Source organism: Mytilus edulis, chromosome 6 (genome assembly GCF_963676685.1).
Source record: "Mytilus edulis chromosome 6, xbMytEdul2.2, whole genome shotgun sequence".
Lineage (NCBI taxonomy): Eukaryota > Metazoa > Mollusca > Bivalvia > Mytilida > Mytilidae > Mytilus > Mytilus edulis.
In genome coordinates this window covers 46,783,218-46,806,085 of record NC_092349.1, presented here as the reverse complement: position 1 = coordinate 46,806,085, position 22,868 = coordinate 46,783,218, and the positions used below count along the sequence as shown (strand labels likewise).

At 33.2% G+C, this 22,868-nt stretch overlaps 1 protein-coding gene across 1 annotated transcript; it reads left to right on the top strand.

Annotated features, from left to right (window-relative positions):
• The first annotated feature begins 4,304 nt into the window (after positions 1–4,304).
• LOC139527782 (uncharacterized) lies at positions 4,305–22,864 on the top strand. Its single transcript, XM_071323454.1, has 5 exons — positions 4,305–4,508; positions 10,840–11,199; positions 11,899–12,128; positions 14,225–14,456; positions 21,146–22,864. Exons 2-5 carry the CDS (start codon positions 10,983–10,985, stop codon positions 22,096–22,098), a joined length of 1,632 nt encoding a protein of 543 aa, XP_071179555.1. The 5' UTR covers positions 4,305–4,508; positions 10,840–10,982; the 3' UTR covers positions 22,099–22,864.
• Positions 22,865–22,868: the final 4 nt, after the last annotated feature.

The window sequence follows — 22,868 nt, the reverse complement described above, 5'->3', positions numbered from 1 at the left end:
TTTGCATTTTTTCTTACTATTGTTGCGAACGTCCTACCGACATCATCAAGTCCAATGTGTTTTCTGCTGTGTATGATATTCTCTATTATTACAATAAGTGGCTTTATCATCATTGGAGTTATACTCAGTGCAAGATGCCATTATGTTGAGACCTTTGACCATAATTCTTCTTTTGAGATCTTTTTTAATTTATGTTGCAACTGGGAGAATGGCAGACCACTGGAAAGTAAGAAGTTTCATGGGAAAGACGTTGCAAAAGTTTTAGACATATTGTTTTGTACTTTCTCATATGTACTTATATTTATTTCGATTATTACATATATCTTTTTTGTGAAATTCGGATAGTTACATTATGCTGGTAAATCGGCGGTACTAAATATGACTAGTACAGACGACCCATTAAATAAACTCATTATAGATACCAGTAGTTGCGTCTACAAAAGACTCATTGTGACGATGTTTTCTAAAAAAAACAAAGTTAAAAAGTTGAAATAAAGTACGAAAGTGAATATATAGCATTGAGAACCAAAATTCCTAAAAGGTTTGCCAAATACAGCTACGGTAATCTTTTCCTAAAGTATAAAAGTCTTAATATTTAAAATTTCCAAAATTTTATCAACAGTTAATTTATAGTTATGACCAGATCAATGATAATTCATGTCATTACAGAAGTGCTGACATAAGTATTCACAAGTTGTATCAACTCAAAATGAGATATATTTGTCTTACCATATTTCTTTGACAGATAGAGAGAAAAACATTCTTAGAGGAGGGATGTCAACATATTCATTTAATCCTAGGCCAAATGCTAACTTAACATGTTTTTGACGTAACTAAGCCAAATACTATTTCCGTTACTTTTGTTAAACTACCAGGGATATCACTATTGTGTGGTCCATCGCAAAATGTCTTACCGATTATTTTGATTTCATTTAAAATTGTTAGATATTTTTCGCTTGCCGTTTTAATCTCTACATTTGTTTACGCTTGTGATTATGAATATGAATTGTCTACATAGTTTTTAATTAAGGAAGTCGTATAAACAAGCTAGACGCATGAAAACGACGACGACGTTCACTAAACGTAAAGTATAATCTAACGTATGTTAAGTAATTGCAAATTAAAACAATAAATACAACTTTAAGAGAAAAAAACATCTTTTCGATTGGCTGCACCAATGAAATGAAACACACCGTCTGACAACCATAGAAAGAAAAAGAAAAAAAGAATATGTAATCAATTTAAAAATTGATATTAGATTGGAATAGGAATGTCTGCATGCAAATGTGTTTGTTGTAGCTTAAATTTTATCAGCATTGATTGTTTTTCAAAAATATATTCTAGCAAATTGTCATTGCCTTAATTTTGTTTTTATTCTACCAGATACGTCTGCCATCTTGTTACTGGTACTAAATCTGCTTGCATTGTTTTACTGTTTAATTTTTATTTTCTGATAAAAGCTCTTGAGACAATGAATACATAAACACTACATGCGTCGGAATGAAACAATTTTGCCTCATTCTAATTATATTCGATGTAAATATTGACTGTTATTCTAATGTATACTTATTGAATCCTGAAAATAAAATGAAAGTACAAATTCAACATGTTTTATACCTCATGTATGTAAGCCCATGTCATGACTGATTAAGTCCTATTATGTTGATCTAGTAGTAACAAAGGTTCGGTTTTATTATCACACTAAAGTCACAAAAGCCCTTAAAAGGCAGCTGAAACCATGGCAGACTATAAAAGAAATTTGTCTATTGTTGGCAAATAGATTGCCTTCTCATAAACATTAACCCTACAATAATTTTTTTCAATTCATTGAAAATCAAGACGTAACTATTTTTTCTATAAAAAAAGATGTACCATGAATGCTGTGCTGAAATGAAAGTTAATGTAAATTAAATGATAATTCTGTGTTTGAGTATTTGTACAAATATGTTGTACTTATATGAAAATAAGATGTGGTTTGATTGCCAATGAGACAACCCTTCAAAAGAGACCGAGTGATACGGAGTTTAACCAATGGCCTTCAACAATGAAAAATTCCCATATTGCAAAATCAGCTATAAAAGGCACCGAAACAAAAATGTAAAACAATTCAAACGAGACAACTAAAGGCCTAATTAATGTATAATGAACGAAAAACAATTATGTAACAACACAGCAACAAACGATACGGCCTTCAACAATGAGCAAAACCCATACCGCATAGTGAGCTATAAAAGGCCCCGATAAGACAATGTAAAACAATTCAAACGAGAAAAATAACGGCCTTATTTATGTAAAAGTATGATCGAAAAACAAATATATGTAACACATAAACAAACGACAACCACTGTATAACAGGCTCCTGACTTGGGACAGTCAAATACAAAATGTGATGGGATTCAACATGTTAGCGGGTACCAAACCCTTCCCTGTCATTATGAACATATTGTATGACATAGAGGAATTACTAGTATTCAAATACGGTAATAATTCAGATGGTAGTTATCAAGGAATCATAAGTTACCGACAATAATGTGTTATTCGTAAGAAGTTTAAAAAAAAAAGGTGATACATTCCATAATGCTCCTTATCAAACTTCGTATTTTTGTTCTGTCTATTTACTGTCTTGATTGGAACGTCACTGGTGTTTTTGTCAGTATACATTTAAGAAAAATCATTAGTTTTTTTCTCTTTTCAACTACTGTAGATGACTAGAGTAGATATATATTATCGGACAGGATTGTAAACAATTATTTGCACTAAGACGAGTAATTTGAATCCGCCATATGTTTTCAATTTAAAAAATAATTACCAATGTCATGTGAAAGAACTACTTCGTCTTAAATACGATATTAGTTATTAGCATCAAAGCTTTTAAGGAATTATGAACTTTCGATCAAAAAATATTTTAAGTTTGAGAAACGAAGAAAAGAAATCATTGTACATTCCACGAAAATTTCATTGTTGTTGTTTTTTCTTATCAACTAATAGTGTTTTTTTTTTTAAAGTGGGCGTTTACATAAATACTAACTGTCTTACATCAGAAGATATTTGCACCAAGGCCGAATATGAGAATCGTTTCAAGTCGTTGTTTAATATTGCCGAGTGATTGGTTAATTGAGTCGGTTTTTATGAACTTCCATTTGTTATAATTTCCTTTGGGGTTCGGTATTTTTAATTCATTTTTATTGCCTAACAGAGGAATCTTTTGAACACACAATGAGGTATATAAACAACCCGAAATAAAAGAATTTTATGCTCCTCCTATTTAATTGATCCACGCAATTTGTACATTGTCATAATGGTTTGCCTACAAATGAGATTTGCTGAACTCTATCATTAAATAAATTGAGATATATGATAAGATTATAACAAGTTTTAAATCACTTCTCAAAACTAGACAACACCAGAAAAGGCTAAAAAATAACCCTTATCATACAATCTAACATGAGACGGGTATTTTATACATTTATCATGTTTATATATACGTGTTTTAAATTTGTATCTATACTCAGTTTCATTGGTATCAAACGTTTTAATTCAACTGATTCTTCTTCCCCTCTTGTTTGTACAGTTTTATTATTTGATTGTGTACCGTTTACATAATTGATGTTTATCTATTTGTTCGGTATATGTACAGTTAACAACTTTTTAGATTACAACAAATAGGGTGTCACAGTTTCAAGCTCGCGAATCCAATACTCTTCTTTGTTGATAAAGAGGTTTTGCAAGATAACAATTGTTGGTCCTGGGGAATATACTTCAAACATGTTAAATGATGTGAATTTGCAATGCAAGGATCGATTGATCAGACTCATAAAAAGGATGATAATCAGGTCATTTGCATTGATGTAAGTGTCATTTATGTAGATTAACTGATCATAGATACCAGGACTAAAATTAGTATATACGCCAGACGCGCGTTTCGTCTACAAAAGACTCACCAGTGACGCTCGAATCCAAAAAAGTTAAAAAGCCCAAAACACGTTTCTGAAACGTTCCTTTCGAATACATTATTATATGAAAATCAAATTCTGAAATCGATATTATACACAACATATACATATCAAACATAATTGTTTTTGTTCTTGTTCATTGTTCTCATATTATATATCTTTTTATATGTTTGACAAGCCGTCTTGTCGACATGTCTCACATGGTTTCTAAAGTATTATCTTAATTTTCATACAATTCATTTAAAGGTATTTTAATCTTTTTTAAATTTGAAAGGGCAGTTCTTGGGTCAATACGATCCTTTATTGCGTTATCAACACGTATATTATTTACAAATATAGTTCAAAATCTACAGTTTTTTTTCCATTTATATAAAGTACGACAACCTGGTGTAATGACAGTGAACTAAATTCACTGCTAACATGCGAAACATTTGAGATTAGTTTTTGACAGTAGTTTGATCAGTTAATTCATTTAGTTAAAGTTGCTTTGCCAAAAAGTATCTACTATTCATTGTTTGAAGTTCAAAGACTGCTGTAATCGAAAGAATATGTGAAGTAAGTATATTTTTTTAAGTTTGTACATTCTAAGGATGTATTTTTGTAACGTTCAGTCAGATATTTTGAAATCTCCAATTTTATACAAAGGTCATGAAATATTGAAAACAACACGTTATTAATTTCTTGCGTCCGAAGCGCTTTTCTGGATTTACCTTCATCAGGAACGCTCAAAGCCAAACATTTGAAATCCGAAGATGTATAAGTACCGAAACCGTTGAAGAGCTGAATGTCAAAAAATACCTAAAATAATTAGCCAAATTAATCTAAAGCCAACTTTGCCTGAGGGAGTTGAAACCTTAGTTTCTTAATAATTTATAAATTTATAAACGGACAATTTTAGTAAAGTTTGTTAAATCATGTCAGTACCGAAATACTGACTACCGAGCTGATGATACCCTCGGGGACTGATAGTCCACCAGCAGAGGTATCGACCCAGTGATGTAAAATATTGAAAACAACACGTTATTAATTTCTTGCGTCCGAAGCGCTTTTCTGGATTTACCTTCATCAGGAACGCTCAAAGCCAAACATTTGAAATCCGAAGATGTATAAGTACCGAAACCGTTGAAGAGCTGAATGTCAAAAAATACCTAAAATAATTAGCCAAATTAATCTAAAGCCAACTTTGCCTGAGGGAGTTGAAACCTTAGTTTCTTAATAATTTATAAATTTATAAACGGACAATTTTAGTAAAGTTTGTTAAATCATGTCAGTACCGAAATACTGACTACCGAGCTGATGATACCCTCGGGGACTGATAGTCCACCAGCAGAGGTATCGACCCAGTGATGTAAAATGTTGAAAACAACACGTTATTAATTTCTTGCGTCCGAAGCGCTTTTCTGGATTTACCTTCATCAGGAACGCTCAAAGCCAAACATTTGAAATCCGAAGATGTATAAGTACCGAAACCGTTGAAGAGCTGAATGTCAAAAAATACCTAAAATAATTAGCCAAATTAATCTAAAGCCAACTTTGCCTGAGGGAGTTGAAACCTTAGTTTCTTAATAATTTATAAATTTATAAACGGACAATTTTAGTAAAGTTTGTTAAATCATGTCAGTACCGAAATACTGACTACCGAGCTGATGATACCCTCGGGGACTGATAGTCCACCAGCAGAGGTATCGACCCAGTGATGTAAAATATTGAAAACAACACGTTATTAATTTCTTGCGTCCGAAGCGCTTTTCTGGATTTACCTTCATCAGGAACGCTCAAAGCCAAACATTTGAAATCCGAAGATGTATAAGTACCGAAACCGTTGAAGAGCTGAATGTCAAAAAATACCTAAAATAATTAGCCAAATTAATCTAAAGCCAACTTTGCCTGAGGGAGTTGAAACCTTAGTTTCTTAATAATTTATAAATTTATAAACGGACAATTTTAGTAAAGTTTGTTAAATCATGTCAGCACCGAAATACTGACTACCGAGCTGATGATACCCTCGGGGACTGATAGTCCACCAGCAGAGGTATCGACCCAGTGATGTAAAATATTGAAAACAACACGTTATTAATTTCTTGCGTCCGAAGCGCTTTTCTGGATTTACCTTCATCAGGAACGCTCAAAGCCAAACATTTGAAATCCGAAGATGTATAAGTACCGAAACCGTTGAAGAGCTGAATGTCAAAAAATACCTAAAATAATTAGCCAAATTAATCTAAAGCCAACTTTGCCTGAGGGAGTTGAAACCTTAGTTTCTTAATAATTTATAAATTTATAAACGGACAATTTTAGTAAAGTTTGTTAAATCATGTCAGTACCGAAATACTGACTACCGAGCTGATGATACCCTCGGGGACTGATAGTCCACCAGCAGAGGTATCGACCCAGTGATGTAAAATATTGAAAACAACACGTTATTAATTTCTTGCGTCCGAAGCGCTTTTGCTGGATTTACCTTCATCAGGAACGCTCAAAGCCAAACATTTGAAATCCGAAGATGTATAAGTACCGAAACCGTTGAAGAGCTGAATGTCAAAAAATACCTAAAATAATTAGCCAAATTAATCTAAAGCCAACTTTGCCTGAGGGAGTTGAAACCTTAGTTTCTTAATAATTTATAAATTTATAAACGGACAATTTTAGTAAAGTTTGTTAAATCATGTCAGTACCGAAATACTGACTACCGAGCTGATGATACCCTCGGGGACTGATAGTCCACCAGCAGAGGTATCGACCCAGTGATGTAAAATATTGAAAACAACACGTTATTAATTTCTTGCGTCCGAAGCGCTTTTCTGGATTTACCTTCATCAGGAACGCTCAAAGCCAAACATTTGAAATCCGAAGATGTATAAGTACCGAAACCGTTGAAGAGCTGAATGTCAAAAAATACCTAAAATAATTAGCCAAATTAATCTAAAGCCAACTTTGCCTGAGGGAGTTGAAACCTTAGTTTCTTAATAATTTATAAATTTATAAACGGACAATTTTAGTAAAGTTTGTTAAATCATGTCAGTACCGAAATACTGACTACCGAGCTGATGATACCCTCGGGGACTGATAGTCCACCAGCAGAGGTATCGACCCAGTGATGTAAAATATTGAAAACAACACGTTATTAATTTCTTGCGTCCGAAGCGCTTTTCTGGATTTACCTTCATCAGGAACGCTCAAAGCCAAACATTTGAAATCCGAAGATGTATAAGTACCGAAACCGTTGAAGAGCTGAATGTCAAAAAATACCTAAAATAATTAGCCAAATTAATCTAAAGCCAACTTTGCCTGAGGGAGTTGAAACCTTAGTTTCTTAATAATTTATAAATTTATAAACGGACAATTTTAGTAAAGTTTGTTAAATCATGTCAGTACCGAAATACTGACTACCGAGCTGATGATACCCTCGGGGACTGATAGTCCACCAGCAGAGGTATCGACCCAGTGATGTAAAATATTGAAAACAACACGTTATTAATTTCTTGCGTCCGAAGCGCTTTTCTGGATTTACCTTCATCAGGAACGCTCAAAGCCAAACATTTGAAATCCGAGAAGATGTATAAGTACCGAAACCGTTGAAGAGCTGAATGTCAAAAAATACCTAAAATAATTAGCCAAATTAATCTAAAGCCAACTTTGCCTGAGGGAGTTGAAACCTTAGTTTCTTAATAATTTATAAATTTATAAACGGACAATTTTAGTAAAGTTTGTTAAATCATGTCAGTACCGAAATACTGACTACCGAGCTGATGATACCCTCGGGGACTGATAGTCCACCAGCAGAGGTATCGACCCAGTGATGTAAAATATTGAAAACAACACGTTATTAATTTCTTGCGTCCGAAGCGCTTTTCTGGATTTACCTTCATCAGGAACGCTCAAAGCCAAACATTTGAAATCCGAAGATGTATAAGTACCGAAACCGTTGAAGAGCTGAATGTCAAAAAATACCTAAAATAATTAGCCAAATTAATCTAAAGCCAACTTTGCCTGAGGGAGTTGAAACCTTAGTTTCTTAATAATTTATAAATTTATAAACGGACAATTTTAGTAAAGTTTGTTAAATCATGTCAGTACCGAAATACTGACTACCGAGCTGATGATACCCTCGGGGACTGATAGTCCACCAGCAGAGGTATCGACCCAGTGATGTAAAATATTGAAAACAACACGTTATTAATTTCTTGCGTCCGAAGCGCTTTTCTGGATTTACCTTCATCAGGAACGCTCAAAGCCAAACATTTGAAATCCGAAGATGTATAAGTACCGAAACCGTTGAAGAGCTGAATGTCAAAAAATACCTAAAATAATTAGCCAAATTAATCTAAAGCCAACTTTGCCTGAGGGAGTTGAAACCTTAGTTTCTTAATAATTTATAAATTTATAAACGGACAATTTTAGTAAAGTTTGTTAAATCATGTCAGTACCGAAATACTGACTACCGAGCTGATGATACCCTCGGGGACTGATAGTCCACCAGCAGAGGTATCGACCCAGTGATGTAAAATATTGAAAACAACACGTTATTAATTTCTTGCGTCCGAAGCGCTTTTGCTGGATTTACCTTCATCAGGAACGCTCAAAGCCAAACATTTGAAATCCGAAGATGTATAAGTACCGAAACCGTTGAAGAGCTGAATGTCAAAAAATACCTAAAATAATTAGCCAAATTAATCTAAAGCCAACTTTGCCTGAGGGAGTTGAAACCTTAGTTTCTTAATAATTTATAAATTTATAAACGGACAATTTTAGTAAAGTTTGTTAAATCATGTCAGTACCGAAATACTGACTACCGAGCTGATGATACCCTCGGGGACTGATAGTCCACCAGCAGAGGTATCGACCCAGTGATGTAAAATATTGAAAACAACACGTTATTAATTTCTTGCGTCCGAAAACAACACGTTATTAATTTCTTGCGTCCGAAGCGCTTTTGCTGGATTTACCTTCATCAGGAACGCTCAAAGCCAAACATTTGAAATCCGAAGATGTATAAGTACCGAAACCGTTGAAGAGCTGAATGTCAAAAAATACCTAAAATAATTAGCCAAATTAATCTAAAGCCAACTTTGCCTGAGGGAGTTGAAACCTTAGTTTCTTAATAATTTATAAATTTATAAACGGACAATTTTAGTAAAGTTTGTTAAATCATGTCAGTACCGAAATACTGACTACCGAGCTGATGATACCCTCGGGGACTGATAGTCCACCAGCAGAGGTATCGACCCAGTGATGTAAAATATTGAAAACAACACGTTATTAATTTCTTGCGTCCGAAGCGCTTTTCTGGATTTACCTTCATCAGGAACGCTCAAAGCCAAACATTTGAAATCCGAAGATGTATAAGTACCGAAACCGTTGAAGAGCTGAATGTCAAAAAATACCTAAAATAATTAGCCAAATTAATCTAAAGCCAACTTTGCCTGAGGGAGTTGAAACCTTAGTTTCTTAATAATTTATAAATTTATAAACGGACAATTTTAGTAAAGTTTGTTAAATCATGTCAGTACCGAAATACTGACTACCGAGCTGATGATACCCTCGGGGACTGATAGTCCACCAGCAGAGGTATCGACCCAGTGATGTAAAATATTGAAAACAACACGTTATTAATTTCTTGCGTCCGAAGCGCTTTTCTGGATTTACCTTCATCAGGAACGCTCAAAGCCAAACATTTGAAATCCGAAGATGTATAAGTACCGAAACCGTTGAAGAGCTGAATGTCAAAAAATACCTAAAATAATTAGCCAAATTAATCTAAAGCCAACTTTGCCTGAGGGAGTTGAAACCTTAGTTTCTTAATAATTTATAAATTTATAAACGGACAATTTTAGTAAAGTTTGTTAAATCATGTCAGTACCGAAATACTGACTACCGAGCTGATGATACCCTCGGGGACTGATAGTCCACCAGCAGAGGTATCGACCCAGTGATGTAAAATATTGAAAACAACACGTTATTAATTTCTTGCGTCCGAAGCGCTTTTCTGGATTTACCTTCATCAGGAACGCTCAAAGCCAAACATTTGAAATCCGAAGATGTATAAGTACCGAAACCGTTGAAGAGCTGAATGTCAAAAAATACCTAAAATAATTAGCCAAATTAATCTAAAGCCAACTTTGCCTGAGGGAGTTGAAACCTTAGTTTCTTAATAATTTATAAATTTATAAACGGACAATTTTAGTAAAGTTTGTTAAATCATGTCAGTACCGAAATACTGACTACCGAGCTGATGATACCCTCGGGGACTGATAGTCCACCAGCAGAGGTATCGACCCAGTGATGTAAAATATTGAAAACAACACGTTATTAATTTCTTGCGTCCGAAGCGCTTTTCTGGATTTACCTTCATCAGGAACGCTCAAAGCCAAACATTTGAAATCCGAAGATGTATAAGTACCGAAACCGTTGAAGAGCTGAATGTCAAAAAATACCTAAAATAATTAGCCAAATTAATCTAAAGCCAACTTTGCCTGAGGGAGTTGAAACCTTAGTTTCTTAATAATTTATAAATTTATAAACGGACAATTTTAGTAAAGTTTGTTAAATCATGTCAGTACCGAAATACTGACTACCGAGCTGATGATACCCTCGGGGACTGATAGTCCACCAGCAGAGGTATCGACCCAGTGATGTAAAATATTGAAAACAACACGTTATTAATTTCTTGCGTCCGAAGTATCATCAAACAATTTCGACCCGTAATCCCCTTTTCTTTTTTAATTTTATTTAATAGAGTTTTAAAAGGCCAATTTATTCAATCTTATAAAATCCTTTTTAACTTTTAATAGTTTTTAACTAAAAAATTTTGCCAATGGTAAATGTAATACAAATCTAGCTAGTTTAATCAAGTTTCTTTAATGGCATACTATCAATTTTTTTTCAGGAGACAAAGCAGATTTTAAGATGGTTATTTTCCTCTTCATACGAATTACAAATGTCTAGTTTGATATCTATTTCAAAATAGTGACCATTATCATATAACTATCAAAGATCATCAGAGTTTGAATCCTGATTCAATCCGTCAGAATGGAATCCATTTCTCAAGATGAAGAATATTACGTTCGAATGAGTTTGTTACTAACTGGAATTGCTCCACGTGCAGTGAGGAAGTGTTTTGATAATGAATTTGCTCCAGCAAGTTTAGATGTCTCACTGAATAAAGAGTATAACAAACTGCGTGACATGCAAAAGAAACGGCGAATCAACCACTCACAGTGGAACCTCCTGTTTCCAAGACGTCCTGGTGAGTTTCAAATTTAACAATCTCTTGCCTCAGATTCCGAAAAAATCCCTGTCACAAGCTAGACATATCAATTTTGAAATATATATCTTATCACTCTCTGTATATAGATGAACCCATTTACAAAAATGAATTTAAAAATATATTGATTGCGTATATTAGTCATGGCTTAATTCGTCTCTGATTTGAACATTTCCATTCCAATGGTATCGCAAGCCTTCGGAATTTTCTATTTGTAAGGCTTTTGTTTGGTTTTTTTGTATTTGTTTAATTTCCACTTTTTGCTAAAATCTTTTAAGAATCTTCAAAAGTCTTTAATTATACTAGCTATACTTGAATATTTATGCAAGAAATACACTAAGAAACTGGCAACATGTGGCATTACTGCTTATGAGACGTTTATCAATCAAAGACCAAGGATAAAAGAAAATATAAGTTACATATGCTTTCCTCATCACTTACCAACCGTGGTGTAACATAATCAACATTTGAAAAGCAAGTTCAAGTCATATTTTTTTCAATCTCTGTTAAGGCATGTACCAGATTTTATCAATGAATTTGAACAAAGGTAAACTACTGTTGTCTTAAATTAACATATAATTCATTAGATGATTCACCTATTTATCATTCGTTTCAATGGAGATGAATAAACTTTTGTCCTATCTTTGTATCGCTTATAATTTTATCTGATGTATTTACTAGATGTTCCAGATTCTAAAACTTTTGATGTGACACTGATGATAACATTATTGAGGAACTTGACTTCAATGAACCCTCCCGTTTATGGCTTTGACAGTTTACCTAATGCAGCAGAGACAACACAATCAGCAGATTTAGCAAGAATAAAACACTACAGGAATTATTTGTCCCATACGGATAATGGTAAACTAGACGATACTTTCTTCAACACAGCCTGGACTGATATAACTGGAGTAAGTTTATTAAGTTTCCTTCAGCTGATGTTAAATCACCAAGTTAACATCATTTGGCACTGTAATTCAAAAAATATTAATATTATTGGTTTAATGTGCTTTAAACACATAATAATGATATTTCCTACACGTTTTTAATTTGTGAAAATAAAGTGACTGTTTTCAATAATATTTTCTGTTGATATTTACATATGATACATATTAAGACATATTTTGGAAGTTAATTAAGGACATAACACCGTTTGAACTAGTAAATCGTCTTTCCTCATGAAAAAATCTCAACATATAAACAAGCAGAAAATTCATCTATGATACTAGGGTTATGGATTGGTCAGCGAGCAACGAGTTTCGTCTGCATGAGACTCATCAATTATGCTTGATTTGAACCGATTTTTCTTTTAAATGATGGGTTCTCACTGCTTATCAGTTTCGTACTTTATTTGGCATTTTTAACGTTTTGCTTCGATTGTCACTGATAAGTATTTTGTAAACGAGAAAAATACGTAATATTCGCTTGAGTCCATTGCCTTAGTTTTCAAAATTTACCCTATTGTTGTTATTGCCATCCTATGACTTTTGAATTTATAACTTTCATTTTTGTTTACTGGATGAAAAAGTAACACAATTTAAACCAAATGATTTTTTTTAATTATTATTTGTGTTTCTTTATTTGACAGCACAAATTATCATGTACTTCTTAGTTGTTGATTGTTCCGTTTGGTGGAGACTTTTTGTTTAAGATTGCCTTGGGGTTCGGTATTTTGTTGTTTTCCTTTTGTTTTAAAGAAATAGCAAGGAAACCATTTTTTTTATATTGTATTGTAACTTGTGAAAACTATGAACACTGATACCAATGTCCAATGTAAATTATGAAAATTCGAAGTTAATAAAATATGACAAAATATGGACATATTAACTTGCAAAATATCAATTCATAAAAATCTTAACGAAATAAAGACACACGTAATGGCAAAACTTACTAAAAACATCCACTTGATGCTCAGACATTTTTACAAAGCTGCCAGCTCTTTAATACTGAATTAGTATGGAAATATATATCCCATAAACAGGATAAGTCGGTATATGGCTACTAGGGTGTGGACATTGATAATTTCAAAATTGCAATCGTCTCGTTTGTCATAGTTTCTTGTACTCTGAGATGACTGCGTATGTCAAATTCAAGGTATAAGGGATCAAAATGAGGCAGGAGAAGCCGTGATTATTGTTTCTCTTTTTGGTACTATCAACACATATATTGTCAATAATGAACTCCAGCATACTGATTACTTGTTCCTCTGTGTATCATGTTTCAACTTTTTATTCACTATTAATAAAATATGCCGTGTGATATCCAAAGTTGATAAATTTAAAGTGTATGCTACCATTTGTATGTTGATAAGCATTGTGGACTTTTTATTTAAAAGACTTTTCAATTTAAAATGTGGAATGCTGGTATACCGGATTGAAAAAGATTTTTTTCATTTAAGGAAAATTATCCAGAAGTTCTTTAAAGTATATATTTTAATCCACATATGGTTAATACCACTACACAAGTAAACAGTTTCACAATATTTATGAAGACCCTCTTTCACTGCAGACAAAATTGTAGTCAATCTAAAGGACATTTTTTTAGTTGAACATGTAGATGTGACAACAATGTACCGTAATTGAATTTCGTAAAGCTTAATTATCCATTACAAACAATGTGAGTCCTCCGATTTGTTGTTCAATTTAATGTTCATTGATGCCATGACGGACTTATGATTCTCAAAAATCTCATCATTTATATATGTGGGATTATCTGAGTGCTCATCTATTCCTAATTCGTTTACAACTAAGATACTTGTAGTAGTGCGATTTACTCACAAAACAATGTTATTTGAAGCTTTTTTCCCCAGGAACAACACCATGCTTAATGTGAAGATATGATAGACATTTCACAGCCTCTTTGTCTTTGAAAACGGACTTTGGTCGATCATTCACACAGACATGCTACTTAAATATTATGCAATGACGTCACTTAACTATGAACTTGATGATTAGATTCATATGTTATATCAAAGACAAAATGCCATTATTCTCTGTGTATTTAACAGGCCATTGAAAGAATAGGTGGGCAGCCAATGAAGCAGGAATGTGATCAGCTGAAAACTAAATTCCTAGATCAAACCAACCAAGAAATAATAAGGGGCATCAAACGTTCTAATGATGAAATCAAGGATATAAAAAAATCATTTAAAAGAATGAAACGCTCACATACTATTATGAGAAGAGAAATGAAAATAATAAAAGCATCTCAACAGGATCCAATACCACCGAATGTTAGAGGTAATTTGTAGTTAAAGTACTAAGACTGTTATTATGAAACTTACTTTGATTTTATTATCATTAGGAAGGCTTGTCTAGAAACATGTCTCTGCTTTACCAGGTGGGTACTTACTAATGTAAGAGGTCAACAATGGTCTGTACACTTAATACATATAACTGGTTAACACAGGGATGTCAGGACAATATTTTGTCAAGGAAAGATAGTTTCATAATACCTTATAATGTTAGATAAACACAGAAGGTCAGATAGATATATTGTGAGACAAATTATCATCCATGCGAATTTTTTTTTAAATTTGTAATATTAATGGAAGCGATAAACAGCTACAAGTAATGCAATGACATTGGAAAAGTGTGTATAGGAAGATTTGTTTTATTTATCGTATGCAAAAGTCATTTTAGATCTGGTCACAAATATGTAGATAAACGGTAACGAAGGGATGTAAGTTTAATATGTGGAATTTTTAACAATGGTAAGTTGTGTAAATTCTAAAGATCAAAGTTCAACAGTCAAGGAATCAGAACTCGTGTATTAATATTTATATCTAACTCATTTATTTGGTCATTTGTCGTAAATTTACTTTTTCACGAAATAGTAATGTTATGAACAATAAGGTTGTTTTAACACGCGGCATAGATCGTCGTATTATGATTTGTCACAATCTGTTTAATACTCTTTAATTTTGTAATAGATATATATATATATATATATATATAAAGATCACTATAATAAATGTTCTTGTGTATAGAAATATATATAGATTACTAAAAATTCAACATTTCCGGTATGAATAGTTTTAATTCACTAGTACTTTCATGTTTAAATAACAATCTTCAGGTGAAACTATACATGATTAACGTAACTATGTAACGGTAGGTATGTAACGTCATAGTTGTCGTTGAGTATATAAAGGGAGATAAATCGTATGACACTTAGTCTATATATAGAAGTATGGAGCGTCATTATTACACAATAGAAAATGCATAGTTTGCATTCAATCGTGATTTAAATTTTGAAATAAAATGTTTTTCCTTTACTTCTCGTGTAATGTCACAACCCATATTCATTTTATAAAATGGAAATATTTTAAAAAATCCCCCTCCACATTCGTCTAAATGTTTGCTTAGGGGGATTTTTCTGTATTGTGGCTGCCTTATATGTTGTCTATGAATGCGCACTCTTTCTGTTACACTGTTCCCTGTTTGGCCGATATAAATTTCCTGGCAACCATTACATTTAATGCAATAAATTAAGTTCTCGGATTTACAGGTAATGTCTTCGTTGGTAAAAAGTGATAGACCAATTAGGTATGTCCATTCCCTTGCCGACATGGATATACGGACATGCTCCACAACGACTATCTCGACATTTTGACACACTGAATGTTCTTTGTTGGTCGAATCGTGCTCGGGTCAATAGTCGTTTAAGGTTTTGTGGTTGCCGTTTACTTTGTAGAAGTGTTTCTGTATTAATTAAACGGCGCATCTTTTCATCCTGATCAAGAATAGGTAAATTTGCCTTTGCAACGGGAATAATTTTAAAGTTCCGGGGATTATGTGTAATAACGAACGGTATTTTATCGTTGTTATTACTCTGCTCCTCGCAGGTGGAGCGTAGTTGGTTGGTTGGGATCTGTTTTGCCATTTGAATTCCCCTTTCTATTAAAGTCTCTGGATAGTTTTGCTTGATCAAAAATGATTGTAGTTCCTCTAGACGGTCTTCTCTCAAATGTTCATCCTCGACTACTGTACATATTTTTCTTGCTAAACAATAGGGGATATTCCTTTTGGTATGAGATGGGTGGCACGAATTAAAATCTAAATACTGATGAGTATCAGTACCTTTGTAAAAAATATCGGTTTTAATTTCAGTGCCATCTTTAATAACAAGAATGTCTAGAAACGGTAATTGGTTAAAATTTTCATCCTTCGTAAATTTTATGGAGGTATGAAGGTTATTTAGTATGTCCGAAAATAGTTGGAGTTCTTCGTCGGATTTGTTCCAGATAATGAAGCAATCATCAAGGTATCTTTTCCATGATAATTCGAATTCTCTTGCAAATTCAACTCCAAAATTATTTTCAACTTCTTGATACAGTCTTTGTTCAAGGAAGCCCATGACTAATGTTGCATAGGTTGGTGCAAATTTTGTTCCCATTGCTGTCCCCCGATGTTGCAAATAGTTCTTGCCATTGAAATAGAAAGAATTGTTTTCAAGAATTAGTTTAGTAGAATCGAGTATATAAAGTCAACAGTGAATCGATTTGGTATTGCATCTCGATGTTTTGCAACCCAATATTGTATTGCCTCTATTCCTAAATCGTGTGGAATGTTCGTATATAGGCTTGTGACATCGAAGCTTACTAAACGAGCGTGAACCGGTGCTATTTTTGGCAGGTGTGAGAGAAAATCTATATCGTCTCTTATATAGCTCGGTACATATTTACACAATGGTTTCAAAATTATGTCTAAAAAGTTGCTTAGTCTGTGAGTGGGACTTGCTGGACCTGCAATGATGGGTCTAAGTTTAAGATCCGTCGGTTTTTGCACTTTTATGTATTCGTTTTGCTGAGAATTAATAGCCGATTGGATCTCCTTTGATTTATGGATTTTTGGAAGGCCATAAAAGTTACTCGTTTTCCTTTCGAAATTTTTCAAGTAATCATACTCTTTTTCCGTAGTGGCCGTTGTGTATTTGTTCAGTACGGTATTCATTCTTCTCTTGACTAGATGATCTATATTATCAGGAATTTCTGAGTAAAATGTCGAATCATTGAGTTGTTCTTCAACTTTAATTCTATAGTAGTCTGAATCCATTATTACTATTGCCCCACCTTTATCGGCCTGCTTAATTACTATGCTTTTATCGTTTCTTAGATTTTGGAGTGCTGACTTTTCGCCTTTAGTTAAGTTGTGGTTGACTTTAATTGGTGTAAGTGGGTAGTTGGACAAATTTTCGATATAGTCATCTAAACACTTGTTTCTTCCGGTATTTGGAATAAAGGTAGATTTGTTTCTTACTAACGAGTCGTCCTCCTCACTTTCTTTATCCGCGAAATATTCAGTGAGTCTCAATCTTCGACAAAATTTCAACATGTCTGCTTTAAGTTCATCATGATCCACAGAGGGAGTTGGTGTAAATTTTAAACCCCTTTTAAGCAATTTCAGTTCATTGTCATTAAATACTCTGTTGGACAAATTTATAATTTTTGGATCGACTTTTAGGCATGTTTTAGACTGGTTTCTTCTGGATTTTTCTCCCTCTCGGGAGTTATTTGGCCCGACACTAAAAAATGAATACGTTTTTCTTGATTCTGGCGCTGATTAGTTTTTACATAATTTACATAATTTTGCCGGTTGTTTTGAACGTTATTCTTATTGATACGGGATCGGTTCACTGATTTATTTCTTGAACGGCGATTTTGTTGGTAGTTTCCTCTACCAGCTGACTGCGGATTCGCTGTCCGACGTTTTTGAGACGAAGCATTGCGAACAACTTCCGCATATGATTTTCGTTCTCCTTTTGTCGACACTGACCGACTTTGCCTTCTTGAAATGTTTGTCGCAGTATTTTTTCTGGCTGTCGAACTTGAGCGTCTGCGATTGGTTATCTTCTTTTGTCCACTTGGTTGTCTTCTGGTATTTTGACCAGTTTGAAGTTTTGATCGTTGTTGCCGTTTCTTGTATTTATTTGGTTTACGATTATCTTCAAAAGACTGCTCTTTACCGTAATTTTTTATGTAATTTTCTAAGAATTCTTGCTTCTTATGCCATAAATTACGGGATTTTTCCTCTTCTTTGAAAATATCACGTGTCCAAATTTCCTTAAGCTTTTCAGCTATTCTTTCCGTTGATATCTTTTGTATTCCTGCCACCATTTCAGCATCAATTGCGTTGTATTTCTCAGTGTAGCGAGTTTGTTTATTTAAGATAATTGAAATTTCTGTTTGAAATTGTTGAATTGCCAAATCCCAACGAAGTTTCGTGTCTTCGATTGGTTCGGCTTCAATTTCTTTAATCAGAAATTTTCTTGGAAAAATGGGTGAATCCATGGTTATCCATCGTGAATAAACCTCTGCGTATTTTTCGCATTTGTAAGCATTCCAGAAATTTTGTTTTCGGTCGTTTAAATTTCTGCTCCATAATTTTGAGATTTCCTTTCTTTTACGGAATGCTTCTTTTTCTAAATTAGCATCATTTAGATTACTTATCCATTCTGGGGTAGAAAGTAGTTCATCTACGGGAATTTGCCTAGTTGTTTGAGGTATAACGGCAATTGTATCGGACAAGTTTCTTATTTCTGAATTTAACGCCTCTTGTATTGGTCGTAAATCAGATGAGTTTTTTTCCATATCTTTAAGAATTGAAGTATGGAAGTCTATCTTTGTAACTGATATACTTAGCTTATTAAGTATCTCCCCAAGAAGTCTTTCTGTTTCGTTAGTCTTCTTTGTAGCTCCTCCGGCCATGTTGGCACACACACAATAAATATATAAAGATCACTATAATAAATGTTCTTGTGTATAGAAATATATATAGATTACTAAAAATTCAACATTTCCGGTATGAATAGTTTTAATTCACTAGTACTTTCATGTTTAAATAACAATCTTCAGGTGAAACTATACATGATTAACGTAACTATGTAACGGTAGGTATGTAACGTCATAGTTGTCGTTGAGTATATAAAGGGAGATAAATCGTATTACACTTAGTCTATATATAGAAGTATGGAGCGTCATTATTACACAATAGAAAATGCATAGTTTGCATTCAATCGTGATTTAAATTTTGAAATAAAATGTTTTTCCTTTACTTCTCGTGTAATGTCACAACCCATATTCATTTCTAAAAGAGTTTATCTGAAGATACCAAGAGAAAGTTGATTAATATTCCGTATCAATTTCATCAAAAAATACATGATGGTTTTTAAGTATAGATTCTATCTATTGACGTTATCTATAATCTTAATAACGTCTAATTGTGGTCTTTTATTTGTCTTTGTTAACTATTAACCTTTACTGTTTAGTCCATTTTTGATAATATCTTTTCGACCTGCTTCGTTACTTATACATTCTGCCATGATGTTATTGTACAATGTTCGTTTGTTAGCTCACATCGCCCAAAGGGCCAAGTGAGCTTTTCTCATCACTTGGCGTCCGTCGTAAACTTTTAAAAAAAAATCTTCTTCTCTGAAATCTGGGCCATATTAAACTAAACTTGGCCGCAATCATCATTTGGGTCTCTATTTGAAAAATATGCCCAATCACCCAACCAATCAAGATGGCCAAGATGGCCACCATGGCTAAGACAGAACAAAGTAGTAAAATTTAGATTTTGGTTTATATCTCTTTAGAGCAAATCTGACAGTGTAAAATTGTTAATCAGGTCAAGATCTATATGTCCTGAAATTTTCAGGCGAATCGGACAATCCATTGTGGGGTTGCTGTCCCTGTATTAGTAAGGTTAAGTAAATTTTGTTGCTTTTGGTTATTATTTTGAATATAATTATAGAAAGAGATAATTTGTAAACAGCAATAATGTTCAGCAAAGTAAGGTATACAAATAAGTCAACATGGGCAAAATGGTCAATTGACCCAACAAGGAGTTATATTTAAAGTCAAATTTATCATTTATCGTACATTTTTGTAATCTTTTCCAAAGTTTTCTCCTGAAACAACTGAGACAAATTCAACCACATTTGTGCACAAATAAGCATTAGGGTATTTAGTTTTAAAAGTGTGTCCGATGACCCTGCCTGCCAACCAGCATGGCAAACATGGCTAAGAATGGCAGTTTTTGACTTGTATCTCTGAAACTAAAGCAAAAGTATTACGGTTGTATTATTTCATGCATCATTTGTAAATAAAAATATATTGTGACCGACTCAGGCTCTTTGGAGTCTCTAGTTTGTATTTTTGCTTATTTTCTTTGGTTTAATGCCACTTTGATTTTCTTTGTTGACATATTTGTTTGTTTTTATAGTGATTAAGATAAAAACACAATGTTAAACTATGTACTACTATTTTTGACATTTTTTTAACACATTGTTTTCAGTTCAATGGAATTTAATGCGACAGTCATACAACTGATAGGTTTAGCTCGATATAAAAGCGTGTTATATCCACAATGTTCTAAATATGGAAATGCCTGTTCCAAGTCATTAAAAGGACAGTTGTTTTCCATCCGTTTGATGTGGTTGAACATCTGATTCGATAATGGACTTTCCGTTTTGAATTTTCCTTTGAGTTCGGTATTTTTGATATTTTTCTTTTACCCGTTTTAGCAATCTGTCCTTTACATGATTACCTCTGTCTGTCTTTATAAACTTGGAGGTGTTTTTTTTATTGCATACGGTCTTGATAGCTCAACACATACAATTAAAGGAAAATTCCTTTTCATTTGTCTGTAAGAACTTTTAAGGTAAAGTTTAAATTACTCAGAAAAGACCGAGTCAACATAAATGAAAGTAAGAGATCCTAACGATTTCCTTTATTCCAACAAAAAGATTCATGTACAATAAATAAAAAAGTACAGTGAAATCATTATAATGATAACTAATTAATTTGTAATTCAAGTTTCAATTGAACGGTTTTAATGAAATTATCGTACAAATATGGCCTTTTATAGTTACTATGTACTACATGCATGTCACTAGATGCTTAATTGACACTGAATTAACATTTCAGCAAAAATCAAAGAAACACTTAAAGCCTGGAAAGACACTGATGATAAGATGTTTATAGAAACAAGAGCTGCTCAACAGGTTCTCAAATGTATTCAAGAAAATAGTTGTGTAACTATTACTGCTAGTTCTGGTGTCGGAAAGACAGCAACACTCCGACACGTGGCTTTACAAATGGCAGAAAACAAATACGATATTCTTCCTGTGACATTTCCAGATGACATTTTAAAATTTTATAACCCAAATAACATGAGTAAAAAAGCAATGTTTATTGTTGATGATTTATGTGGAAATTATTCTTTTAACCAGGGTGAAATTAATATTTGGGAACCAATTATTGATCATTTGAAAATGGTTCTTGAAAGTAAACTCGCAAAAATAATTGTAGCATGTCGGTTACAGATTTACAATGATGAAAAGTTTGAATGTTTATCACTATTCAAGTCATGTGTATGTAACATTTTATCTAAGGACATTTGTTTGTCTGAAACTGAAAAGCAAGCAATTGCTAAGTTGTACCTCAAAGAAAAAACATCTGATATCAGTCAATACTATGATTTATATGATTGTTTTCCACTTTTATGTAAACTATATCATGATAATCCTGAACTTGAAGTTACAGATTTCTTCCAGAATCCATTTTCAGTTTACGAAACAGAAATTGACAAGCTACTCAAGAAAGGGTATCACGGCAAATACTGTGCTTTAGCGTTATGTGTCTTCTTCAACAACAATGTTAATGAAGAAATGCTGATGGAAAAGGTGAATGAAGAAACCAGAACTATAATCGAACACATTTGTGAGGCGTGTAAATTAAATAGAGGAACTTCAAAAACTATTCTTCTGGATGAACTTGATTCACTAACACATACATTTATAAAGAAGAAAAAAACGTTTACAAGACGATCCATGGTAAAATATTTGACTTTTTGGTTTACTACTTTGCAAAGAAAATAATACATTGCCTGATCCTAAACGCAGACAGTGGTGTGATCAAAGAAAGATTTGTATTAGAAAGAAAGGATGACATGGAGCAGTTTATTACTGTTATACCACAAAAATATCATCAGATCTACATACAGAGAATGTCAGATGACTGGTCAAAAGGAAAAGTCCAAGATGTATTCAGCAACATCAATATGAAGTTTCCAAATTTCAGAGAGACATTTCTGTCACATTTGAATACGCTTGATGTATCTTACCAAAAACAACTGGCGCATAGTTTTGATAAAGATTTTATCCAAAGATGTAATGATAAACAAGAGTTTCACGATTTTAGTGTTGGACTTGCAGAATGTGACCTATGGTACATGGATTGCTTTAGTTCTGATGATTCTGATGATGATAGCATTCATAAGGAGAGAAAGGATCATGAGGATGAGGATTACTACCCTACTGCTTTATTACATTGTTGTTCTATAGGAGATTATTTTTTTGTCAAGTGGTGTTGTAATCATGGTGTTAATGTTAACAGGTATTGTACATATAGCGGACAATCACCTGTTTTAACTGCATGCGAAAATGGTCATACAGAAATAGTCAAGTTATTGTTAGATAGTGGAGCTGATTTTAATCACTGTGATAATCAGGGACAGTCATCTGTCATGAAGGCGTGTGAACATGGTCATATAGAAATACTGAAGTTGTTGTTAGACAAAGGAGCAGAATTTAATCAATGTGACGTCAGGGGGCAGTCAGCTGTAATGAAGGCATGTTAACATGGTCAT

Coding starts and splice junctions, on each gene's coding strand:
- LOC139527782 (XM_071323454.1), top strand. CDS start 10,983: ATGGAATCCATTTCTCAAGATGAAGAATATTACGTTCGAATGAGTTTG. Junction 12,129..14,224: donor CCTGGACTGATATAACTGGA/GTAAGTTTATTA, acceptor TGTATTTAACAG/GCCATTGAAAGAATAGGTGG. Junction 14,457..21,145: donor AATACCACCGAATGTTAGAG/GTAATTTGTAGT, acceptor TTAACATTTCAG/CAAAAATCAAAGAAACACTT.